The sequence below is a fragment of the Vulpes vulpes genome, chromosome 11, assembly GCF_048418805.1.
Source record: "Vulpes vulpes isolate BD-2025 chromosome 11, VulVul3, whole genome shotgun sequence".
NCBI lineage: Eukaryota > Metazoa > Chordata > Mammalia > Carnivora > Canidae > Vulpes > Vulpes vulpes.
In genome coordinates, this window is record NC_132790.1 from 28,707,667 (window position 1) to 28,732,535 (window position 24,869).

Sequence of the window (24,869 nt, forward strand, 5' to 3'; positions counted from 1 at the left end):
AGTATGCCCAAATGGCCAATTAATATGAAAAGCTGCTCAACCTCGTTAAAGACTGACAATCCTAAGCAGTGACAAAAAGTGATGCAAGCACAACTCTTATGCACTGCTGGTGGAAATATGAACTGAACAGCTATATGTCTGAACTTTGTTTCTGTTTTTGTTTTTTTTTTAAGATCTTATTTATTCATGAGAGACACAGAGAGAGAGAGAGGCAGAAACACAGGCAGAGGGAGAAGCAGGCTACATGCAGGGAGCCTGATGTGGGACTCGATCCTGGGTCTCCAGGATCATGCCCTGGGCGGAAGGTGGCGCTAAACCGCTGAGCCATCCAGGCTGCCCTGAACTTTGAATTTTTGGTATTATCCATCAAAGTTTAACACAAGTACCTGCATGATCCAGCAATTTCACTATGTATATATACCCAACAGAAACGTGTAAACAAATGTATAAAGACTTGCACAAGAATGGTCAGAGAACACTACTTGTAATAGTCTACCGCTGAAACCAACCTTATGTTCATCAATAAAATATTTCTATAAGAGAATATCACATAGCAATGAAAATGAACTAAGCTATATGTAAAAACAGATAAATCTTATAAATGATGTTAATCAAATGAAGGCAAAGAAAATATGTGCTGTAGGATTCTACATACAGCAAGTTAAAAAGAAAGACAAACTCATATAAGGAGAGAGCTGCTAGTGCCTGGAATGGAAAACGCAGGGAATTTCTAGGAGGCTGGCTATATCCTTTCTTTTTGTCATGTTAGTGGCCACATAGGTGCAGTCAATGTATCACTGAACTGTACACTTCTGCAATGTGCATTTTTCTATATAAAGGTGTAAAAGTGCAGTGGAGGAACCTACAAGAACTCTGGTTCATGAGCCACATATGACCCTACAGAGTATTTAGTCCAATTTTTTCATTTTAAAAATGAGAAAGCCCAGAAAAATTCAGAGAGTTGTCCAAGGCCACACAACAAATACATGAGAGCACTGCAATAGGAACCAAACACCAAACAGAATATTTTATAAATTACTTCCTTAGAAAATCTTGAACACATAGTTCGCTGCCAAGCCCAACTCCTAATATCATCTGTACATCAATGCTTCCAACCATGTCGACAACAATTATGTAAGTGAATCAGAGAACAGAGGAAAAGAAAGAAAAGGGGAAAAAAGGGAAAAGGGAGAGGATTAGAGTAAGAATGAAATGAAGAGTATCTAAGAGATTTGTAATTTTAAGAGGCTTACCTTTTTGGTCTCAGTTTCAAATATATTTGTTCTAGAAATCCAGGCCCATATCCAGAGCTTAGAATTCTCCTTCTGACAGGTATTACAGAGAACTCTTGGGAACTTCTTGGGAAACCTGTTCTTGGGTCTGCTTAGTCTCAGTGCACAAAATAACTTAATCTGGTCTTCCCATTAGCCCTATCTAAACCAATAGGAAATACAACCTAATATGCAGGAAGAGACTGTCTACCCCAGAACCATTCTTTAATTCTATCTTGGAGGAACCCTGTCAAGGGCTATTTTGTAAATCTTTTAACAGCTCTTAAAAGTTAATCACAAATTTCAAAAGAAAAAATAAATAAATTTCAAAAGAAAACCATGACTGCAAGCAATAATAGCCACCAAAATCACTACCAATTCTTAACAAGGCTGCAGTTTGCATAACATTTTTCATATCTTTAGTCTTATAATCCTTTCAGCAATTCTATGAGATAAATATTTTTGTGTGCCTGTACTACAGATAAGAGAACTGAAGCCAAGAAAGGTAAAGCAACTTACCAAAGGTTACAAAGTCAGGGATGGGCAATGGTGATAACTTCAAGGGCTTGAACTCCAACATGGCTTCTTTTGTATGTATTGTGCCTTCCCCATATTGCAAACTGTGAATATGCCAGTGACTGATAGATGTCATTAAATGCAAATTTGTTTTAAAGTAGGTTAAAAGAAATAACCATATCAGTTCCATTAAATGTATCAGCCTATGTCTTGGATGGGAGCCCTCAAACACTGTATGGTGTCTGAGGACTTAGAAGAATGAAAGGACACAGACCAGAAGTCAAGAGACAATGATTCAAATTCAGACTCCATGCACTACAACTATGCAGCAGGTAACCTTGGGCAAGTTGTTGATTGGTTAAGCCTAAGTATTAGTATTGTACAGTGGAATCAGAGCTTCAGTCCCAACTCAGCCATTCCCTAACTAGATGACCTTGAGAAAGTTACTTAATCACTGTGAACCTCAGTTTACAGTCTACTAAGTGAAATATGTATCTACCTGAAAGGCTGGTATATTTCACAAACATCAAAGTTCCTAATATTCTGTGTGGTAGTTAATGGGCATTCAATAAATAGTAACTGGGTTATTGTTGTTACTATTTTATGGTTATTATTATATAATTACTATTGTTATTACTACTAGTATTCTTTATTATTGTTATTATTAATTTGAAGATCAACTAAAGTAAGGAAAATGTACATGTTTTATAAGCTAAAGAGCTTTACAAACATGAGTTATCATTAATATAAGAAAGTTTCAGAGTAAGATTTCCTAACTACTAAGACAGAGAAACTGTGGCTGAGAAGAAAGAAAGAATCATTCTGATGTCATGTAACTAGGGATCACAAGCTTGAAGAAACAAAGTGGAAAAAGAAGCCTACAACCTCACCCATCCTAACTTTAACCCTATCTTCAGCCTAGTCCATCTGGCTTTCTGATAGCATGGGAAATGAGGCCGACATTGCCAAATCCTATGGTGTAGTACAGCCATCCAGGTTTCAGCACAAATCGTTGGCTTACTTATTTTTTTAAAAGATTTATTTTTAAGACGCACTTCTCATTGGTTCAGCTGAGCTAATCTGAGCTCAAGGCAGTAAAACACTCCAAACTTGGGAGAGAAAAAACACTGACGTAGTCCAGTTTTAAAATTAACTTTGCTAAACTCTTCCCAAGCCTGGAGAATTCCACTTTGGTTGTGAAAATTCAGCCAGAAGAAGATTCCAAACTAAATGCTGCAGGACTTATTAGAATAAACCAAAGGCTCCAGATCCTAACCACAGGTACCAGGCTTTCCCACATAGAATTCTGTAACCCAGCGCCACATATTACAAGCCTTCAACTACAGCTTCTTCCAATTATTTATGCATTCCCTCAGGCACACACTGAAGCTGTGCTGGAGGTCAGCATTAGGTAATGCCCACAGACATTCTAGCCATTGCCAGCTCAAATCTCAACCACTACTGCAGGCCACAAAGACTCTTCTTTCTCGTTTCCCAAATCTCTTTAGAGACCTAAAAGTGCTCCCTTGGTAATTTTGGCTCCAAAAGTCTGGGTAGGACCTAGGCATCTGTTATTTTTTAAGAGCACCATGAGTGAGTCAGATGTGTAATCTGTGTTGAGAACAACTAACAGAGACAGTAGGTTACACTGTAACAGATACTTTAGAAAGACTTAGTTCCACACTCATCCCTGCCACTTTCCAGTTGCGCGATCTCAAGCAATTTAATTTTCTCTAAACCTCAGCCTCCTGAACTGAAAATGACTTGTGGGCATCAGATTAAAACAAGAAGTGAGTTTAAAAATAAAACAAAACAAAAAAACCCTCATATTTATATAGTGTTTTACAGTTTAGAAAATGGTTTTATATCCACTATGTCAAATGGCAAAAAGTCTACTAATGATAGAAGTGACAGGAATTACAATTCTTCCCACTTTACAGAGGAGTATACTGAGGTTAAAATAAATTGGTAAGAGGAAAAGATCACAGAATAAACGTCAGAGATGGGACTCAATCTTGGGTCTCTAAGTCCAGATCTAGACCATTTCTGGGCCAAATACTTTTAGTATGGGCATACCACTTCAAAAAACTGCCAACACTGCTTTGTAGTGCTAGGACTAAGTGAGGCACAAAGCAAAGGTCAATGAATGCTTATTGGTTGAAAGATAGTATCAACAAAGCATAAAATTAAGCTGAACAAAGGCTTCAAACAAAAGGGGTAAAAAACACTTCACTTATTTCATGTTGATGTATACATTAATTACAGACATCTTAAAGCAAAAAGGTGACACCCACATGCTCAGGGCATGCACAGAAAAACTATAAGGGACGAAAGAGAGGGTAGTAGATTATTTCACAAGAACTTCTTAAAACTCTATGCTTTCTACATCTATGCTTTGAATTCACAGAGAAACTGCTTTGATCTTGAGCTATGTGATTTATTTTCAGAACAGATCTGGCCTAGGATCACTCAGTGAGAGTGTCCAAGAAAAATGTCTGGGTTTACGGCTTTATCGCTAAAGTACTTTACAATGGCCTAGTTTCTTTCACCTACATATACAACCCAATCTGACTTCATCTTCATAATCTCATTTGTATTATTAATACAGGATTTCAAAACTATAAGAGACCTTAGAGTCTACTGGTTTGACTCTAGTTTTTTGGTTGAAGGCACTTTAGTCTACAGAGAATTAACTGACTCAAATCGGACAGCCAATTTATGATAGAACTTAAGACTACAACTCAGATATTCAGAACCCCACCCTCCCATTCAGTACATAAGATCATTCCTTTAGTTCTCAATGATGTCTACAGGTTATGCTTCCATCTGCTATTTTAGACAGGAATTTTCTTTTTTAAAATAAAAAAAAAAAAGAGTTTTACTGGGGCACCTGGGTAGCTCAGTGGTTGAGTGTCTGCTTTTTTGGCTCTGGGTGTGATCCCAGGGTCCTGGAATCAGGTCCCACATCAGGCTCCCCGCAGGAATCTGCTTCTCCCTCTGCCTATGTCTCTGCCTCTCTCTGTGTGCGTTTCTCATGAATAAATAAATAAAATCTTAAAAAAAATTTTTTTAGTTATAAATATATAAAAAGAGTTTTACTGAGATATAATACACATACCATACAATTCATCCATGTAGTGCACAATTCAGTGATTTTTTTTTTTTGTATATTCACAGAGCTGGGCAACCATCCCCACAACCAATTTTAGAACATTTTCATCACCCCCAAAAGAAACTCCACATTTCCTAATCCTATCCACCTCCCCCCCACAGCCCTGGGTAACCATTCATCTGCTTTTTGCCTATGGATTTGCCTGGATACTTCATATAAATGGACTCATATAAAATATGTGGTCCTTTGTGACTGGTTTCTTTCACTAACACAATGTTTTCAAGGTTCACTCTTGTTGTAGCATGGATCAGAACATCATTTCTTTTTACTACCAAAGAATATTTCTTTATATTGGTATGCCACATTTTATTTATCCATTCACCAGTTGATGGATATTTGGATAATTTCTACTTTTTGGCTATTACAAATAATGCTGCTATAAACATTCCTGTGCAAGTACTGTGGACATGTTTCCATTTCTAGGTCATAAGGTAGCTCTGTGTTTAATTTTTCAAGAAACTGCCAGGCTTTTCTAAGTGGTTATATCATTTTACAATCCCCCCAGCAATCTCCACATTCTTGTCAACATTTGTTACTATCTTTTTATTACAGCCATCCTACTGGGTATGAAGTGACATCTCACTATGCTTTTGATTTGCAGTTCCCTGACAACTAATGATTTTGAGCATCTTTTCACATGCTTATTAGCCATCTGTATATCTTCTTTGGAGAATGTCTATTTTAATCTTTTACCCATTTTTTAATTGAGTTGTCTTTTTATTATTGAGTTGTAATAGCTATTTATATATTTATGATACAAGTTCCTTAACAGATATAGGATTTACGAAAATTTTCTCCCATTCTGTAGGTTATCTTTTTACTTTCTTGATGGTGTCCTTTGAAGCACAGAGTTTCAAATTTTGATGGTGTCTACAAAGCAGGAATCTTACTACCTTCCTAGTTAGTTGCAAGAACAATTCCAACTTTTTAATTTTTTTTTTCAACTTTTTAATTTTAAAAGACCTCTTTACTACATGTAGAAACTTGGGCAAAGACCTACATATAGAGATCAACAATTATGGCTGATAAAGCACAATGTTAAAAATAAGCACACACCTAAACTTAGGGATAAACAAAGTAGCTTTACATGTGGGAGAAGATTCTAGGGCAGGGTAATACCACCTAATCATAGCCCCTGCATCTAGAAAGTTGGCAGCTACTATATAAATGAATTAGCAAAAAAAAAAAAAGAATTAGCTAAAAAATGAAAACTAGGCAACTTACCCATATCTCTTCTGACTAGACCCCAAAAGAGCTCACACTGAAGGTGGAATAGGGGAGATGGTAAACACACAAAGATACAAGCCCAAAATAATCAAAATTCTCAATATTCTCATTTCAGCTATTCAACAATCATTTCCTGTATGTAATATCACTGCCTATTAGACATCTCTATGTGAAGACCTCTCAAATGCAGTGTCTAAAACTATCTTTTTACCTCAAATACAATGTGTTTAAAGTCACCATCTTTCCTGTTTTCCAACTACCAACCCTCCTGACTTATTCTCTTCCTGTGTTCCTTTTTTGGTTCATGATACCATCATCTACCATCTTCTACTGATCCATAACTATGCAGTCATATTTTTCTGTAATATAAGATAGTTCCTGCAATTCACCATTGTGCTTATTATATTTGGCCTACTATTTCAAAATCCCAATTCTGATTTTATCATATAGTCTACTAGCTATTCCTCCCAGCTTCAATAAAGAAATAAAGTGTACTAATATGCAAGTACCTTCTGTGTGGAAGGTATTTAATTAGGAAATTTGCATTTAATTTTCATACAACAACCTTGTGAAATATTATCCCAATTTTAGAGAAATGAAAACCCCAATCTTTCCTAGAGACAGGAAACTAAAAGTCAAGGGAGTTAACTGGTATACCTAAGGTCAGAGAGCTGGTGAGTGATGAATCCAGGACTGAACCAGATCCATCTAAATCAGAAGCTCAAGGTAACTATTTATAAACAGAAAACCAACTTCATCAACACAGCGCAAGAAAAGGCCCTGCAAGCATGACTGAGAATTTCACCTCATATCAAGAACCACTTAAACAAATATTTAAGAAGTTGGGCAGCCTGGGTGGCTCAGTGGTTTAGCGCCATCTTCGGCCCAGGATGTGATCCTGGAGACCCAGGATCAAGTCCCACGTTGGGCTCCCTGCATGGAGCCTGCTTCTCCCTCTGCCTGTGTCTCTGCCTCTCTCTCTCTCTCTCTCTCTCTCTCTCTTTCTATCTCTCATGAATAAATATAAAAATATAAATATAAATATAAATATAAATATAAATATAATTTAGGAAGTCAAACAAAAGTCATCTATCAATGTGGACACCCAAACCTCTATTTCACTATCATGTCCATAAGATTTCAGCTACTTGATCAGATACACTGTTAAAATCCTGATTATCCTCCTAGAAGTTTTATCAATAAAAAAGAAAATGAGCCCACCCAGAACAACCTATTCTTAGTAAACTCATGCTTAGTCCTGCTTCCTTTTCCCAGTGATTACCTGCCCTTCTTACTGATACTTCATCTCCAAATCTAGATGTCAGATGAGGACGTATGAATAAAGAAGAGGCAATCAAGAATCCAGAAAGAAGACATTCCAAAAATGAAACTAGTTTGGAAGAAAAAAATTTCCAAATAAAGACATTTCAGTATTTCTTATATTTTGTGAGTTCATAAAAGCTTTATAATTTATAAAGTAAGTAAATATATGGCTTCAGACTGTCCAAACTCTGGCAACATCATAATTATTTTCTTAGAATTTTGCTCAGAAATTGTTCCTAAAAATAAGTCTATTTCCTATTTGATTTGACCTTAGGAAAGAAAGGGAAGTATTTAAGGAGGATAAAGGTATTAAACGAAAATTAAGTCAAGGAGAGGATAGATCTTTCATCTAAGCTACAAAAAAATCTTTTAAGTATACAAATGGTGAGAAAGAAATGAAATACTGTACTTTTATCTCCAGGTAGGATGGATCGGTAAAATCGGTCCTTCTTTTTCTTCTCCTCTGGGTTTGGAGGCAGAGGTTTGGAACCGTGGTTTAGGGTTCCGGCATCTTTGCTGCCAGCTCCAATCATAGTGCTGGTATTTCTCATTGGAGGGGCTGGGGGTTTGTCTTGAATGTCTAGGCCGTTATTTGACATTGTCACCACCACCAGCAGATACTGGAATCAGAGAGAACGTAAATCTTATTATTTTTATGCAAAAGGATACACATGAAAAATTTTAAAGAATCCAAGTTATACAACTCATCCTCAAAGGCCCAGCCCAAACCCTTCCACTGCACACTGTAACTATTGCTGTCTTATTCAGTCAACAATACTCAAAGATTTAATACCTACTTTGTGTCAAGCACTGCTGAAAATTCATAAGGGTCTTGTTATTCTCTACCTAAGGCACTGGAGAGCACAGAAAACCACCATGACGTAATTTTAATGGGAGAAATTTGGCTTAGCTAAATAAGTTTGAATTCCACTGCCACTGACTAGCTTTAGAGAAATTCCTTAACCACTTGGGTTCCATTTATTCATTCGTTAAATAAAACTGCTTAACAGCATTCCACATGGTGACCCTTTGCCAACCTCTAATTTTGTAGCCTTAGGAAAATCATTTTCCTTCTCTAGAATGGACTGTATCACTATATCAAGAGTCAGTAAAGTTGACAGTTTTAATAGTTTTATTGGAACACAGCCATTCATTTACATATTGTTCATGGCATCTTTCACATTCCAATGACGGAATTGAGTAGCTGCAACAGGGACTATATGTCTGCAAACCTAAAATATTTATCTTGTCCTATACAGGAAAAATTCACTAACCCTTGGCCTATATCATTTCTCCAGTATCCTCTTCCTCTAATATTTGACCTTGTTCTAAATACATGATGGTCAATGCAGTAACCATCCTGTCATATATGGTGTTGAATTTACTGGCAATCTCCAATGCTTCTAGTAAAGAGAAGGAATAAAATCTTTTTAAAAAGGAAAAAATTCATATCACAAGGTACCAATAATTTTAATGAAAATAGATGTTATTACTTTAAATAAGTAAATGTCCTTGACAAATTGGCAGGCATGTATGTATACAGGATTAATAAAGTCTTATTCTTCCAGGTTACAGTGGAAACATCTTTAGCCATGAATACTTAGAATATAAGCTCCTTGGAGTAAACAAAATAGTGCTTTAGAGACTAAAGTTTCTAATTAAAAACAAAAACATAAACCAATATAATAATCACCAAGAGCTTTTTAGAAATACAGATGCAGTTTTGACCTCCATAAATTTTGATTTAATGTAACTGGGTTATGGCCAAAATTCTGTAATTTTAAAAATTAGTGACCCCAATGCCAACCAGATTTGAATGCCACTGCTTTAGATGTCAATTACTTAAATGCCATGAATAAAATATATGAATCTTTTTTACATTTTCTAATAATTGCAGAACTAAATGGCCCTTGTATCCACTTTTTCCATCAATTCTTTCTCCACATGCCATCAGTGATCTAAAACGCAGTACTCTTCCGCTTTAATATCCTATCCATCACTGACATCCCAGAACAAAAGCTCAAGTTCCTTACTAACTTAGCCACCACAATGGGACACAGCCTACCTTCAAACTATACCTTGGAAATATCTGTTCTCCTGACCTATTAAGTAGTCTCTCACCCTCTGCCCAATCCCCCCAGTGCCTCATGTCAAAGTTTTCTCCCTCCTCTGACTGATAAAAAAAATCTTACTCATCTTTCAAGCCAAATTCAAATCACCTTTTGTGTCATTCGTTCTAACCTACCTCTTACAAACCAGCTGCTCCTTACCTCTCTCTCTCTTTTTTGTTTTTTTTAAGATTTTATTATTTACTCATGAGGGGGAAAGAGAAAGAGAGAGAGAGAGAGAGGCAGAGACACAGGCAGAGGGAGAAGCAGGCTCCATGCAGGGAGCCCGATGTGGGACTCAATCCCGGGTCTCCAGAATCAGGCCCTGGGCTGAAGGGAACGCTAAACCACTGAGCCACCAGGGCTGCCCCTTACTTCTCTTTTTTAGAATGAAGTAAGCAAAAAGAAATGAAGTAAGCAAAAAGAATCTTGTTAATCTATATTAACTCTCTGAGTGGTGTGTTTTATCCATTTTTTCTGGTTTCGCTTTGCAGGTTTGCCTTTGCTTTTCCTCTCAGTCCCAGTTCAGGTCCCTCTGCTCCCTCAAAGGGAATTTCCACGGGCTAAGTTCTCCAGCGTACCTTGCTACTCTGGACTGCAGGCTCCAAAATTATACTCCCTACAGCCACCTGAGAATCTAAGCAGGCCCTTCCTTGCCTCTTAGGTCCTTCAGCCCACAGCTTCATTGAATGCAGGTGCCTTTCAGGACCACAGCCCAAGATTGTGCCAAGAAAGACTGCGTCATCACCCTTTCTGATACAGGCTTTTCTTCATTTCTCAATTTTTTTTATCATGCTTGGGAGAATTCTCAGGGGCAGACTTCCACTTTCAAAATGATTCCAAATTATCAAAACCTAAAATCTGTTGTTGGAATACAATGACTGAATCCTGTGTACCACATTCCAGCCTAAGTCATCCAGCCTATGCTTGAAAAGTTCCATTTTTAAGAAGTCTACAGTCTCAAAAGTCAGCTCAAAAATCTCAAAAGTATTCTATCTTTGGTCACTTCATTTAAAGAGTTCTCACTTATATGAAATTCTATCTATCTCACACTGCACTGTATTATTTGCTTATACATTTGCCTCCCCTTATACTCCTCCTCTACCAGCCCTAGACTAAGAACTCCTCAAGAACAAAGTTCAGTCTTATTTACTTCTCAATCCTCAACACCATGTCTGGCACAGAATAATCAATAAAGATATGCTGAACAAATGAACAAAGAACAAGTAAACAAATAAATGAGCAAAGAAACAAAAACTACCTGTTAGTCTTGAATCATATCTCACAGCTTTTCAGAAAATTCTACTGCTTCTTCCCCAGACTGAACTTTAGATACTTTAAATCCTCTTTCAAAACCCCCAAATCTATTTTCTCAATGCTAAACACTGTCAGTACCTTCAACTATACTCACAGAAACAGTTTTGTACCAAAGATCCTTCCCTCTGATCTTACTTGGACTTGATGTTTCTATACTACATTCCAGCTTCCCTGTAGCCCTCCAATCAGTCCTTTCCTGTAGTTTCCCCATAAGTCTTTACTCTTTCTATACTCCACAGATCCCCTCATTGGTCATTTTTTCCATCTACATTCAGCACAATAATTGGCACATTTTTAAAACTATGCCATTTTATTTTATTTATTTATTCATGAGACACACACACAGACAAAGGGAGAAGCAGGTTCTCTGCAAGAAGCCCGATGCAGGACTTGATCCCAGACCCCGGGATCATGCCCTGAGACAAAGACACTCAACCACTGAGCCACCAAGGCGTCCCAAAACTATGCCGTTTTAAAACTTCATTTATAGAAAAACAAGTCCAAAACATCAGTCCTGAGAGGAGAAAGGAGAAACATACTCAACTCTTAAATAAGGAAACCAAACACATCTTAAATCTTCTAACACTCTGTGCAGGTCAAGGATTTGGGAGGATGATAAGCCAATGCCTTCTAACAGGCTGCAGCTAGGCTCAAGGCCAACATTTGGAATGATAGTTTAGATGGCACCCCTCTATCTATTCTGGACAACAAACTGATATAACAGACAGAAGGAAAGACAGACTGACCACATTTTACCAATGCCCCAGAGGCTCAGGGGTCATAATAATTTATGAGCAACTAATTATACTGAAGTATTAATTATGAATCAACTGAATGGCTCTATAATAAATGCAGGATCACTGTGAAGTTTCAAAAAGGCAATTGGTAAGGCAATATAATAAAAAGATGACTGGATTTAAAACCAAGAGATCTGGATTTAGGTCCTGGTTCTGATGTTTACTAGTTATGGCTCTAATAAAAGTCCCTTCACCTATAGGCTGCAATTTGTTGTTTCCCACTCTATGGTCACTAGACAGATAATGGTCAAGAGGCAATCAAGGAAGGGAAGTGATTTATACCCTCTTTGCTGTAAAAAGCATAAATTTAGGGCAGAAAGAAGGGAAAGAAATACTTTTCAAGTAGCCACTATGTGAAAGGTACTTTACATACTGAATGAAACTGGACAGGGGCTGAGGGAAGGAGTGTGTACACAACAGCTACTTCTTTCTGCTTTACTACATTGGATGCCACAGCCACTAATATAAAAAGGGCCAAGATAAAGACTTTAAGACACACACATAACATCAAAGCCAGAAGCAACCTTAGAGGTCATTTAATCTGACCCTCTCATATACCAGGTAGGAATACTGAGGTCCAAAACACAGAATGAAATTGCTAAGATCATACAGCAATTTAAATGTACAATTGGAACCCATGTCTTCAGACTCTCTGCCAAAGAATTTTCCAACTATTCCTGGGGTAATTCTATCCCGTCTATACCTTTTCTGGCCTGAATTTTGCTACTTTTGATTTAGGTAAGTCAAATCTAGCCAATGGCAAAAATAGAATGATATAAACATGTTTGGGCTGGACTTTTACTAAATGTCTTCATGAGGCTAAGTTCCAAAGAAGATAAATAAATTCCTGGTCTTCAAATCAGCCTTATGAAGTTTTGTACACCTTTTGCTATCATCACAGGTTCGTTTAAGTACAATTCAAATCAATAAATTTTTAATGAGTACTTACATATAAGGTGCCATGGTAGAAACCAGGGACAAAGAGATAAATAGATGAATCTGATCTAACTCTAGAGATTCTCACAGTCTAATATTGCAAGATACACAGGATCTAGAAAACAATGCCAGGCCAACTGAATACTGCCGTGGAGCAGTACAAATGGTAAAATGTCAGAAGACACAAAAAGGAAAGACTATATTGAATTTAGGTGATTAGTGGGGCTTCATAGAAGAGGTGATGTTAAAAGCAGGGGCTTAAGGAATAAATAAATCAGACTAGTGGTCTTTGACTCTGGACTATCAGAACCCCCTATGAGTTTTTTAAAACACCAGCTGAAGTACTTAGGGGGCAGTATACTAAAATATGTAACTTATTTTGAAATGTATTTTTAAAAATAGGAAAGATTAATGGATGAACACAGGGATGTGATAGAATATGCATGCATGTCCATATATAATTTGCAGTGGCTGTGATAAAGCAAATATATGAGAATATTAATGGTAGAAGAATCTAGGTGGTAGATAAACAGGTATTCACTATAAAATTCTTTCAACTTTGCTGTCCTTTTGAAACTTCTAATACAAAGCTAGCAGGTAGGGGGCAAATACTAATGCTGAGCTCTGATTTAATCGGTCTGAAATAGGTCCAGGCATTTGTATAACACGGGAACCAAAGAAAACAGACAATAAATAAATGGATTATTTTTATGGAGAATGATAATGGCAAATGGATGCCAGGCCACTAGAATAGCATACATGTGAGGTTACATGTGGTAGAATCCAACACAAAAATGAAAAAGTAGGACACAGAAAGCCTTTTATGTTCTATAACACATACAGCACTAGTCAGAAAAATGGTCCCTTCTAAGCAGTTCTAGATCTATGCAATGAATGTCCCATGTTAAAAATAAAAGATGACACTTGATTTAAAAAGGCTGTGGAAAGATGACAATGAGAAAAGAGGTGTTGCCTGGAGGAGGGAACCAGCTGCCATCCGTCTGCACTGAAGGCTCTGTGGTGCCTTGAGCTCACACAATGGGACTTGGAGTTTTATAGAGTCCTCTAAACTGCCTAACAGAGTTGCTCAAATTCTAAAAAACAGTTTCCCCAAAGAACCCCCTGGACTAAACATCTTTACAAACAGGATTTCAGCCATCATTTGGCATTGAGAGTTTAATAACCATTAACATTAGAAAACACTTTGGAATTTACAGAAAACTTGAAAATCTGTTTGGTTTGTATCATTTTTCTCATTCATTCGTGCAAATATTTATTCATCACCTACTGTTTGCCAGGCTGTGCTGGGGATAAAACAGTGAGCAAGTCAGAAAAATCGAAATATCAGAGACACTGCGCCAAGTACTCCAGAGCCAGCAAAGACAGATATCTAAAATAAAGTCTGTGTGACTACAGGACCACTTCTTTTCCTACTACACCACATGTCACTATTCGCTCTAAAGCAATAGGAATGGATATATAACCTGTAATAACCCCTCAGGCCATTATTTAAAATGAAGGAGGGAAAGTAAGAAGAAAATATAAAACCTACTCCATATATTAATTACATTTGTCGTTCAACAACTCAAAGCAGCTGAGACTGGCATGACCAACACTCCACCCAGAACTGGGGAGTACTGCATGCCCTTGACACCTGGTTATGAGAATCTGATCTTTAATTAAATTGTGCCAAGAGGTTTTCTTTGGCAGGAGCCTGGAATGCTGCAGTCTTGAATTTGCTGAGGGAGGTCCTTCTGAAACGTCAAAGGCACTCCCGCTATGTAGCCTCCAGCCACTTGCTCTGGTGTAGCAACAAGAAAGCAACTGCTGAGGTAGCAGGGAGGAAAACTGGAGGCTGTTTCTGGGCTGTTGGGAAAGCTACTTTAATTTCTGACACTCAGTTTCCTCATGTAAAGCACAAATAAGACTGTGTACTTTATAAAGTTATGAGAATTTAAAAGCATATTATATATAGAAGGACTTAAGCATGCCACCCAGAACAAAATAGATGTCCAATAAATATCTGTTCTTATCCTCCACTCATCTTTCTAGTTTCAGCTCTACTATTCTTTAAACTTAGTCATTCCAGCTCAATATGCTTTCATGACCCTGCCTTTGCCCACACTGTTCTCTCTGCATAAAATGTCCCAACTTGTCTGCCAATCAAACTCCTACTCATTCTTCCAGACCCAGTTTGATTCACTTACTCTATGAAACCTTCACAGAAGCCACCCTACTTCTATCTTTTCACCAAAATTTAATAGCAGTTTATACATACTTCTATGCAGCAGTCAAGGGACAAAACTGAGTCTGATTAATCTCTAGGTCTCCAAATCCCACTCAGCACAGACCTGGCAAAACTAGGTAATAAGCAAGGGTTCACTGACTAAGGCAGCCTGGTTCACAGAAAAGAAACATAGGAGCCACAGTTTAAAACCTTTACTTTATAGCTGGGAACCTGAAACCCATAGGGGTATGAAATTTACCTAAGAATCACTCAATGAAATAGGGAGGACATGACTCTGATTATCCTGACCCTCTTAAAAACACTCTTTCTATACTAATTATAATTTGAGACAGAGTGAACAGAGGGCTGTACCTGAATTAGAGAGTATGAGAGGCAGCAAAGTGAAATGGAAAAATTGGCAGAAAAATTTGAGGTCAGTGACTTAAGCTAGCCCTGTACCTTCACCTTCCTCTCGCCTCCCCAATCACACCTACACATCTTCTTCAATTCTACCACCCTTGCAGATAGCCAATGGAGTTACTTGCAGAAACTAGTATTAAAGCTCTCATAATCCTCGCCCTACCATCTTGGAAAATTTCTGACCTGCAGCCCCAAATAAGCTATTCCCGACAGTTAAGGGAAAAATTCAAATTTAAGCTTCAAACCATTAGACTTCCCAATGGATGCCGTGAACGGAGATCATCACTAAAACCCGAGCCGAAGTCCATACAATCTGAGAGCTGAAAGGAACCCATAAGGCCATTTGGTTCAACCTTCCAAAAACACTGGAATGTACTCAGCTGTCTCCTGGATGGATCACCTTCTAGTTCATCTCTGCCTGAACATACCCTGCAATTTCCCACACTCCCAAATGCTTCCCCAAAAGAACATTTTCTCTTGGAAGTGTTAAGAACCACAGCTTGAAAATGGACACTCTCTCTCCTCTAATAGATACTCAGGACCAAGTCAATCGAGTTTCCAGGTCCATTTACTTCAGTCATCCTCAGTCACCCAAAATCTTGTCCCCTAACCTTTTCTGTATGCCCTCTAATCTCATTAAATTCCACAGCCCCTTCCTGACTCTGGATCCCTTTCACTATTTCCTCTGGATCTTCCCATTTGTCATAGGCTAACTCCCCTGGCCTCCTTTTCTTAAAAGGAACTTGGCTATCATCTGAAGAAGAGATTTCTCCAGCAGTCCTCTCAATTAGAGGCTCTTTTCTCTCTCATATCCAACCTTAATTTTCAATGCTATTTCCAAACCATTCCTTCCTCTTCTTCTTGCGTAATACCCACTTCCTGGTCACCTAATTCAAAGACTTTAGTTCCTAGATCAATCTTCTTCTGTACCCCTCCAGTAACCATTCTAGGTGACCTTTACACCCTCTCAACAATGATGACCCTTCCAACACTCTGGCCATTCCAACTACTGTAGGATGATTAAACAGTTTATAACAGGCTTTCACTGTACATGTATACTTTAAACAAATCTGATCAATCTAAACAAATCCGATAAACAGAAAACAAAACAATCAACCCCTTTGCCTTTTCTCCCTTTCCAAAATACAACTGGCAAAATTCCCTTTGCAATAGTTGAACTCTAAGTCTCTCCCAACTGCCTGTACTTGAAGTAGCTGAATGTCCTAGAGAACATTACCTGATTGACTGCTTTCACTTGAAAATTATGACTATATTTTTTACAAATGATCACCTTGCCTCAAACGGGCATTCAATTAGGCTTTCCACTCACCCCTTCACTGACGAACTAAGCTTCTATGAGAAAAGAGAAATCTTTGCAGGAGAATTCCATCTTCCCACTCCCAAATCTATACGCCTCCCTGCACCTGCATCACCCATTTATAATGAAGGAGATGTTCCTACTGCCATCAAAAGCCATTCCCTCCTCTCCCTCACTTGCACTCCTTCTCACCTGGAATGATTTCTTTCAGCTATATTAATTAACCAATCAATCAATCTCGAGATCTCCCTCCTACACTCCCTCCCCTTTTAGATATATTCAGCCATTCAACATATATTTATTGAGCATTTACAACATACCAGTATTAATCTAGCTGAATAAGACAAAGTTCCTGTATTTGTGGACTTTATGGACTAGTAAGAGAAGCAGACAAATAAATAAAAAAATGTCAAGTCCATAATGAAAATTTAAGAGTAGTACATGTAACTATAGGGGGGTGGAAACAGAGATAGGTGGTACAAAAAACAAGATGATCAGGACAGGCTTCTCTGAGGAAGAGACACTTATGGCCTGAATGGAATGAGACAACTAATCATAGTAATACCTGGAAGCATTTTAAGCAGGGGGAGCAGTAAGTACAAATGTCCTAGATGAGAATATTTTTTGGCATCAGAGTAGCAAAAAGGACAAGAAGACAAAGTTTAGTGAACAGGAGAAACATGGTAGAAAACTAAAATTAGAGATACAGCCAGGGTTTAGATTAGATAGGACTTTACAGGCCACAATAATAAGTTTGGATTTTGTATGAAGCATGAGAAGACACTGAAGAGTTTTGAGTAGTGATATGATTTATGTGTGGTTTTTTTTAAGATTTTAGTTATTTATTCATGAGGGACACAAAGAGGCAGAGACATAGGCAGAGGGAGAAGCAGGCTCCCTGCAGGGAGCCTGATATGGAACTTGGTCCCAGGACCTTGGGATCATAACCTGAGCCAAAGGCAGATGCTCAGCCACTGAGCCACCCCAGCATCCCTAATATATATATATATATATATATATATATATATATATATATATACACACATATATATATATATGGTTTTTTATTATTATTATTATTAATTACACAGAGAGAGAAGCAGAGACATAGGCAGAGGAAGAAGCAGACTCCCTGCGGGGAGCCCGATGTGGGACTTGATCCCGAGACCCTGGGATCACAACCCGAGCCAAAGGCAGATGCTCAACCACTGAGCCACTCAGGCATCCCACTGATTTATGTTTTAAATAGGCCACTCTGGTTGCAGAAAACAGACTGCAGGGGAGCAAATGCAAAGTGAAGAGACTATTAAGAAATTATTACAATAATCCAGGTGGGGACTGATGGTAGCTTAAATGGACAGCAGTAGATATACAGCAGTACACCAAAGGTAGATATTTTCAAGGTAGGGCCAAATGGCTTAGAGACTGGGTGTACAGTGTGAGAAAAAAAGAAAAAATGAAGATGATCTCTAAATTTTTGGCCTGATCTGTGAATACTGAGTGAATATAAACATGTCTCCTATTCAAAGACACACATACACCCTTCCCTTGACACCGATATCTTCCTCAAAATACATTTGTTTTCCTTCATAGAAAAACTTCTCAGAAGAATTGTCTATTTACACTATCTCCACTTCCTCCCCTCTGTTTGCCAAGTAACACCCTGCATTTCACCAAAGTAGTCTCATCAAGATTACCAACCATCTCCAGGTTGCCAAATCAAATGGTTACTTTCTGTCCTGACCTTATTCAATCTCTCTGAAGCACTCACCTGGCTTTCCTTCTATCTTTCTGTACTCCTATCTCCTTTGCAGACTCTTCCTAGCTATCCTCCACATGTCCAAGGTTAGGAACCTTTCTTCATATGCTACACTTGTCTAGATGATCTCATCCATACCCATAGCTTTACTTATTACCTATATGTTGATGATGCCCAAGTTTCTACCTTTAGCCCAAAAGCTCTTTTCAGACTAATAATCACCAGTTAAGACAACCAACTCTACCTGCATTTCTCATAAGTACCTAAACCTAAAATGAACAAATGAAACTCATAGTTTTCACAACATCTATCATGAATTATATTTGCTTATTATACATTTCTAGCAATAAACAGTAAGCTTCACAAAGAAGTAACTAAGCCTTTTGTGTTTACCAGTGTATACCTAGCAAGGAAACAAGGCTCAGCAAGAATTGACAGCAAGATTTACTAGACCCTGACTCTACCCTCAAAACAGTCACATATTAATGGGACAGGCAAATGGATAAAGCACAATGATGGTATTACATGGTAAGGGCCCCTTTGAGTGGTGAGAGGAAGGACATGAGTGTTTCATGAATCCTAGAGAGGGGCCCTTAATAGCCTAGGAATCAAGGAAGACTTTCTTAACAATATAACTTCAGTGTTTATTTTTGCAAAAATAGTTATTAAGTGCCTACTAGATAAATTTTTCTTTTTTATACAATTATTTTTAAGCTTTATAATAACTCTTCAAAGTAGGTGTAAATATATTCCATCTTATACATGAAGCTGAAAAAGATTAAAAACCAAGCAGCTAGTAGGTGGTGGAACCAAAATTTGAACTGTCGTCAGGATGCTTTTAAATCCTTCCCACTTCCTCCTTTTCATCTGCTTTTTTTTGTTATATCACAAGACATCACCAAAAATAATCTTTTATACTTGTTTGACCTAAAAGAAATCATCACTATACCTCTTGAACTCAGCTTTCTGCATAGGGTTCAATTACCAGTCCCTAAATCATCCTCATCTCTCTCCTTATCCTTTGTTATTCAGGATTGAGGCTCAGTTTTAAACTAGTCCATGAGGAACCCTAGGCATTTCTTTCATGCTACAGCATATGAGCATTTTTCATGGTTGAAAATACATTCAGGAACAACCACAGTAACATCTGTAGAGCACTTCACAGTTTACAAATTAGTTTCACACATTCATTATTTCATTTGATCTTCACCAACACTGTGAGGTATTAAATTCCTATTTTACAGAGGCCAATGGAAGTGAAATGCCTAGCCTAGCTCCATCTGGACACTACAGCCCACCAGAAATTGAATTTAGGAAAATAGAGGGGTGTGGAAAGGGAAGAAGAGAGTAAATGCCTGATAGAGGAAGCTCACCCAAATAGCCTAGGGCCAGGAGAAATTAACAGGAACCACATCAGTTTCCCTTCCAAGGTAATGAGTGTTTGTCTGGTCATAACACAGTTGACCTCCCACATGGAATTGCTCTCTTTTTCATCTCAGTAGTACCCTGAATCCAGCCCAACAAGTAGGCAGAAAAGAGAATAGAAAATTCTCTGTATGCTAGATGAATACATAGGGTGAGAGGGGAACATGGCATAAGACTACAGATACCACCTTTAGACAAGACTTGATTTTAGTTCCAGCTCTGCCACTGACTTGCTGATTAAAGTTTCCTCCTCCTGTGTTATAACAGCCCCTTGAGCTTCTATTACATATACATAACACAGGAGGTTACAAATGCCCATATTCCTTAACATACAATGGTAGCAACTGAGTCCAATTTCCATCTTGGTATCCCCAGCACCTGGCACCATACTAACCCAGCACAGATGATCCAGAGAATGTGTGCTGATGGATGTCATTTCAAAGCTTTTTGTATATATGTGCATTCCACATTACAGTCTAGACAGTGAATATCCAGAAAAATAGCAACCTTGTCTTATCTCTGCTTTTCCTTTCAGTCTCCTACTTTGAGGACACGGCTCAAGAAAGGTTTGTTGAGCAGAAACAAACCAGTCCAAAAAGCCAGCCTTTGGAGGGAAAGAAATTAATCTATATGGTCCTCTTTCCCAGACTGTAGTCTTCCCACCATACCTACCTCTACTCCCAAACAACCCCTATCTTGCCCAGTCCACCCTCTTCCTCAAAAGATTACTTATTCTTCTCCCCAAGGACTCCACCTTCTTTCCCTCTACTCCATCCCTACTATCCCCTCTTCTTGCCTAGGCTCACAAGTCACCTCTTTTCCTCCAGGTCAGCAATGCTTCAAAGCTGCCACAGAGTTTTTGTTCCCAGTCACTTGTCTCATAAAAGACAGTCTTGGCCTCTGCTCAGCCCTATTGGACACCTTGCTCTTCTCCCACTCTAGTCTTCAAGCTCTCCACTTATCATCTTGCTTACTCTCTACTGCCCGCTTGCCCTCTGGGAAGGAAGCGAGTGTCAAAGACTGCTTATTGGCAGCCCCAAAGCAAGACATAGAAGTAGAATTGCACTTTGGGAAGACAGAATTTGTAAATGAAAGCTGAACGTAAGGGAGTTAGGTAGGAAACACAGTGTCTGGACCTCATAAACACCACAATAAAGGTCCCTACAAGCCTATTAATAATGAGAAATCTTAACCAACAATTTTATTTCCTGCATTTCTTTTTAAAGATTTCATTTTTAAGTAATCTCTACATCTAACATGGGGCTAAAACTTACAACCCCAAGATGACAAGTCCCATGCTCTACTGACTAAGCCAGCCAGACGCCCCTTAACCAACAATTCTAAAAGGAAAAGAGAAGAAAACCTAACCAAGAGAAGGACCCAAGAGAGGGAAAGAAAAACTAGCTATGGAGGAGAAAGGATAAGAAAGGGAAATATGAGGAGAGCAGGAAGAAAGAAGAAAGTCGAGGGTGGGAGAAAAGATGGATAAGGGAGAAGGAAAAATTATCAGGAGTAGGAAGCAGAAAGAAAAACGGGGAGAAGACAAGGAGGCAGAAGAGAATCACAGAAACACTCAGGGGAGGAAGGAGATGGAAATAATCAAGGTAAGTTAGTTTAAGGCCTAACATGTGTTTCTTGGTCCCAGATAATTAAGAAGGAAAGAATCATAGTGAGTAAGACATTACACAGCCCCCAAGGTCTGTCATTAACTAGGCTGAATAAGATGGGGGCTCTAGAAAAGATAGCCTAGTTTAAAGCAGCTTTACACCCAAGTATCAAATCATTGGCCAGTTCAGAGAAAAACCATTAACATGCCTTGACCAGTTTCTTTCCAACCCCACCTTACAATACCCAACATATCTACACCCAACACTAAAATAATCATCATTTTCAACCTCTGCCTTGTCCACTAAGTCTTTGAGTCCTCAGCACACCACCAAAATGCCATCCAAAAGGCTGGGTGGAGGACAGGATACAAAGGTCTGCTTCTCAAATACCCCTATTTCCTACAGTGTTATGGGGGACATCTCTGCAGCCCATTTCAAGTTTTAACCAGCTCATCTTTCCAAAAGTCAGTCTGACAGTCTGGGGAAGCCAAAATTACAAACATAAGGTCAAGACCTCATTGCATAGATAAGGAAACTGAGGCCCACAGAGGCTGCCTGAACAGGACCAGCTACCTCAGGTCTCCTATCTCCTGGTTTACTCCACCTCATAACAGGTCACTTATAATATAATGCCCCTCCCCAGCACCCAAGAGAAAGCCCCCATGGTCCCAGCAGGCCAGCAGCTAAGCAAAGACAGAGGAAAGCATCGCCCTAACAACCAAGCAGAAGGGTGTTAGCAAACGAGAATGGCTCCTGAGACACAGTAGTTCCCCCCCAAAACCAGCTTCTCCTTCACAACCTTCCCTAGCCAGAGCTCTGAAACCAAGTGCTGGCCTAGCCCTAGGCCAGCTCATCTGAAGGTTCAGCTCTCAGCCCCTTCTCTCATTTAGGGTCTCTTAAGGAAAGAGACCACCCGACTGCGCACCACACCCCGGAAGCCAGCGGAGACCCCTCCCCCTCCTCAGCAGCTCCCAGCTGGGCGCGCCCCAGGGTGGGCCAGCATTACCTGGTGGGGGGAACTGGCCCCGGCATCTCTGGCGCCTGTTTTTGTCGCAGAGCCGCACCTCTCCCGCCCAGCCGGCCGCACAACGCCGTGGCTCCACCCGCGCCGCTCTACTCGGCTGGGGCCGGGCTCCCAGCAGCTCAGCCGCCCCAGCACCCGCTCCCGGTGCAGCACGCTCCCGCCCTCGCAGGGCGCAGCGGAGGCGCAGCTTCGGGGTTGGCGAAGCAGAAGGGGCGGGGGAAGAAGGGAGGGAAGGAGGCGGGAGGAAACCGCGCTTCTCCTTTCCCCGAAGCTCAGAGGGCGGGGAGACTACTACCTTCCCACCCTCTCAACTGTTCTCCCCTACCTAGTCTCCAGCAGGAGGTAATTTCACACAGACCAGGCTTTCGAGCGCCTGTCAGAGTCCTGGGTGAGCTCCAGAATCAAGGAAGAGAACCAGACCCCCTCTGTGCCTTCGTTTCCGCAGCTGTGTCTGGACTCCAGAGCAACTCAGGTCAACCCCAGGATTTTATCAGATTAGCCTTCTGGGAAAGAGATGCACCCACCCCTCTACCCCACCAACAAAGGTGTCTAATGCCCTAGGGAAAACTCTAGGTGGGCACTTACAGCTGCTTCCAAGCAAAGAAAGATCATCAGCAGCTACCATTTATTAAGTGCTATTGTGTACCAGATGCTTTACGAAAGTCATGTCTTTCTCACCACAACCTTAAGAAGTAGGCTCTCTACCAAATCACATGTCAAAACTGAGGTCCAGGAAGAACGTAGTTTCATACACTAAATATTTCTTAAGCATATCCTGTGAATCAGGCATTGTAATGAGCCTGAAACTGAACAACACATTGCAGGACATTCACCAACCCTGGCCCAGACCCCCTAAAATCCTATTAGTGCCCCCTCAATAATTTAACAACAAAAACCCACCTTCATACATATCCAAATGCTCCCTAAGAAATAATATTGTCCCACCAACTTCCCCTCTACACCCTACTCTTGAGACATATGGCAGGAGTCACATTATGCAAGGTCTCCTCCAGGTCAGAACTAGGAGTTTGGGTTTTGTTCTAAGTTTTAAAAATTGGAAGGTTTTGGGAGATTTTCAGCAGAATGACAGATCTAATTTGCATCTCTAACAGGATCATTAACTGCTGAACAGAGAATAAAGGGGAGAATGATGGAAACAAGAAAACAAGTTAGTAGATTGTTACAGAACTCCAGGCAAAAGAAGATGGTAATGATTTAGACTAATATATTATTGGAAGATGAGCCAAAATGAAGCAAGTATATTCTAAGGACAAAGCTCGGAAGCAGCAGCACAACTTGGTGAAAGACAGAATGAATGTAGTGGGTTAAAAAGGGCAATGACTTTCTCAAGACCACACAGCTGGAAAATGGCTAAGTCGTTGCAACTTTGGTCTGACTCCTAAACCTATGCTTTATTTCTCTCTGCCATGTTAGTCATCTTTATATCAACTGCTATACCCTGCCCTGCTGCCTAGCAAAGAGGAGGTAACCTGCATTATGCCTGACCAATGATTTAAGTGTGCTAGAGAGAAATTTTATAGTTTTTATCCATTTTCCCTGCCAGATGTCTACACCTCCATTCAATGTGCCAAAATTATTTAACTGCAGAAATGTGGGGGGAAAATTCATGAGAAGAGAAAGAGCTCTTCTGTTAAGTATCTCTCACTTTTCCCAGACCCTGAGTACCCACGCTAGGCCAATTACAAGTTCCAAATTTGGTGGAAGAGACAGGGAATTTCTTGAAGGCATCAATGTTATAGAGAGAACTGGTCAATAACACAGGGTGGGGGTCCTGCTACACTGTGAGATCTCAGCTTCAAAGTAGCTTTAGAATGTTCTTTTGACTCCATACCCTTGTGTCAATTTATACAGAGTGGATAAAAGGCAGAAACAGTCCTCTGCCTCGGACATAGTTTTTCAAAGTAATCATCAATAATCATAGCATCTGATCTTACACAACTTTCCACCCCCTGCAGCATCCCCCCTCTCTTACAGATGGTTTTCCACATTCTGCTGAACTACATGTAGAGGACAGCCTGGGTGGCACAGCGGTTTAGTGCCGCCTTTGTCCCAGGGCGTGATCCTGGAGACCCGGGATCGAGTCCCACGTCAGGCTTCCTGCACAGAGCCTGCTTCTCCCTCTACCTGTGTCTCTGCATTTCCCTCTCTCTCTCTGAGTCTCTCATGAATAAATAAATTTAAAAAGAAAAAAATGAAATACATGTAGAAACAAAGAACTCTCTTGGAAATAGCATTATTAAACAATGCTTCCTAACATTCAGCCAGGTGCCTTTCTGTAAACTTCCAATTCTGCCTCCTCAAGCACTCAGAACCCATCCTTCAAAGCAAATATTAAAGGCTTCAGATATGCATTATCATAATCTATCAAGCCCCTGCACATTTTCTCTTCTCCAGGATAGAT

At 39.5% G+C, this 24,869-nt stretch overlaps 1 protein-coding gene across 5 annotated transcripts in view; it reads right to left on the reverse strand.

Annotated features, from left to right (window-relative positions):
• The window catches only part of PAK1 (p21 (RAC1) activated kinase 1), a 144,709-nt gene that overhangs the window by 61,207 nt on the left and 58,633 nt on the right, over positions 1-24,869 (reverse strand). For 3 of the 5 annotated variants that reach the window (XM_072725984.1, XM_072725981.1, XM_072725982.1), the window contains one exon: positions 7,919-8,129. In XM_072725984.1, the coding sequence (XP_072582085.1) occupies positions 7,919-8,108 (190 nt within the window). In that variant the 5' untranslated portion in view covers positions 8,109-8,129. Of the gene's footprint in view, positions 1-7,918; positions 8,130-8,783; positions 8,913-22,429; positions 22,940-24,869 lie in introns of those variants that run through there. The other 2 variants (XM_072725983.1, XM_026010430.2) reach the window with 2 other exon arrangements.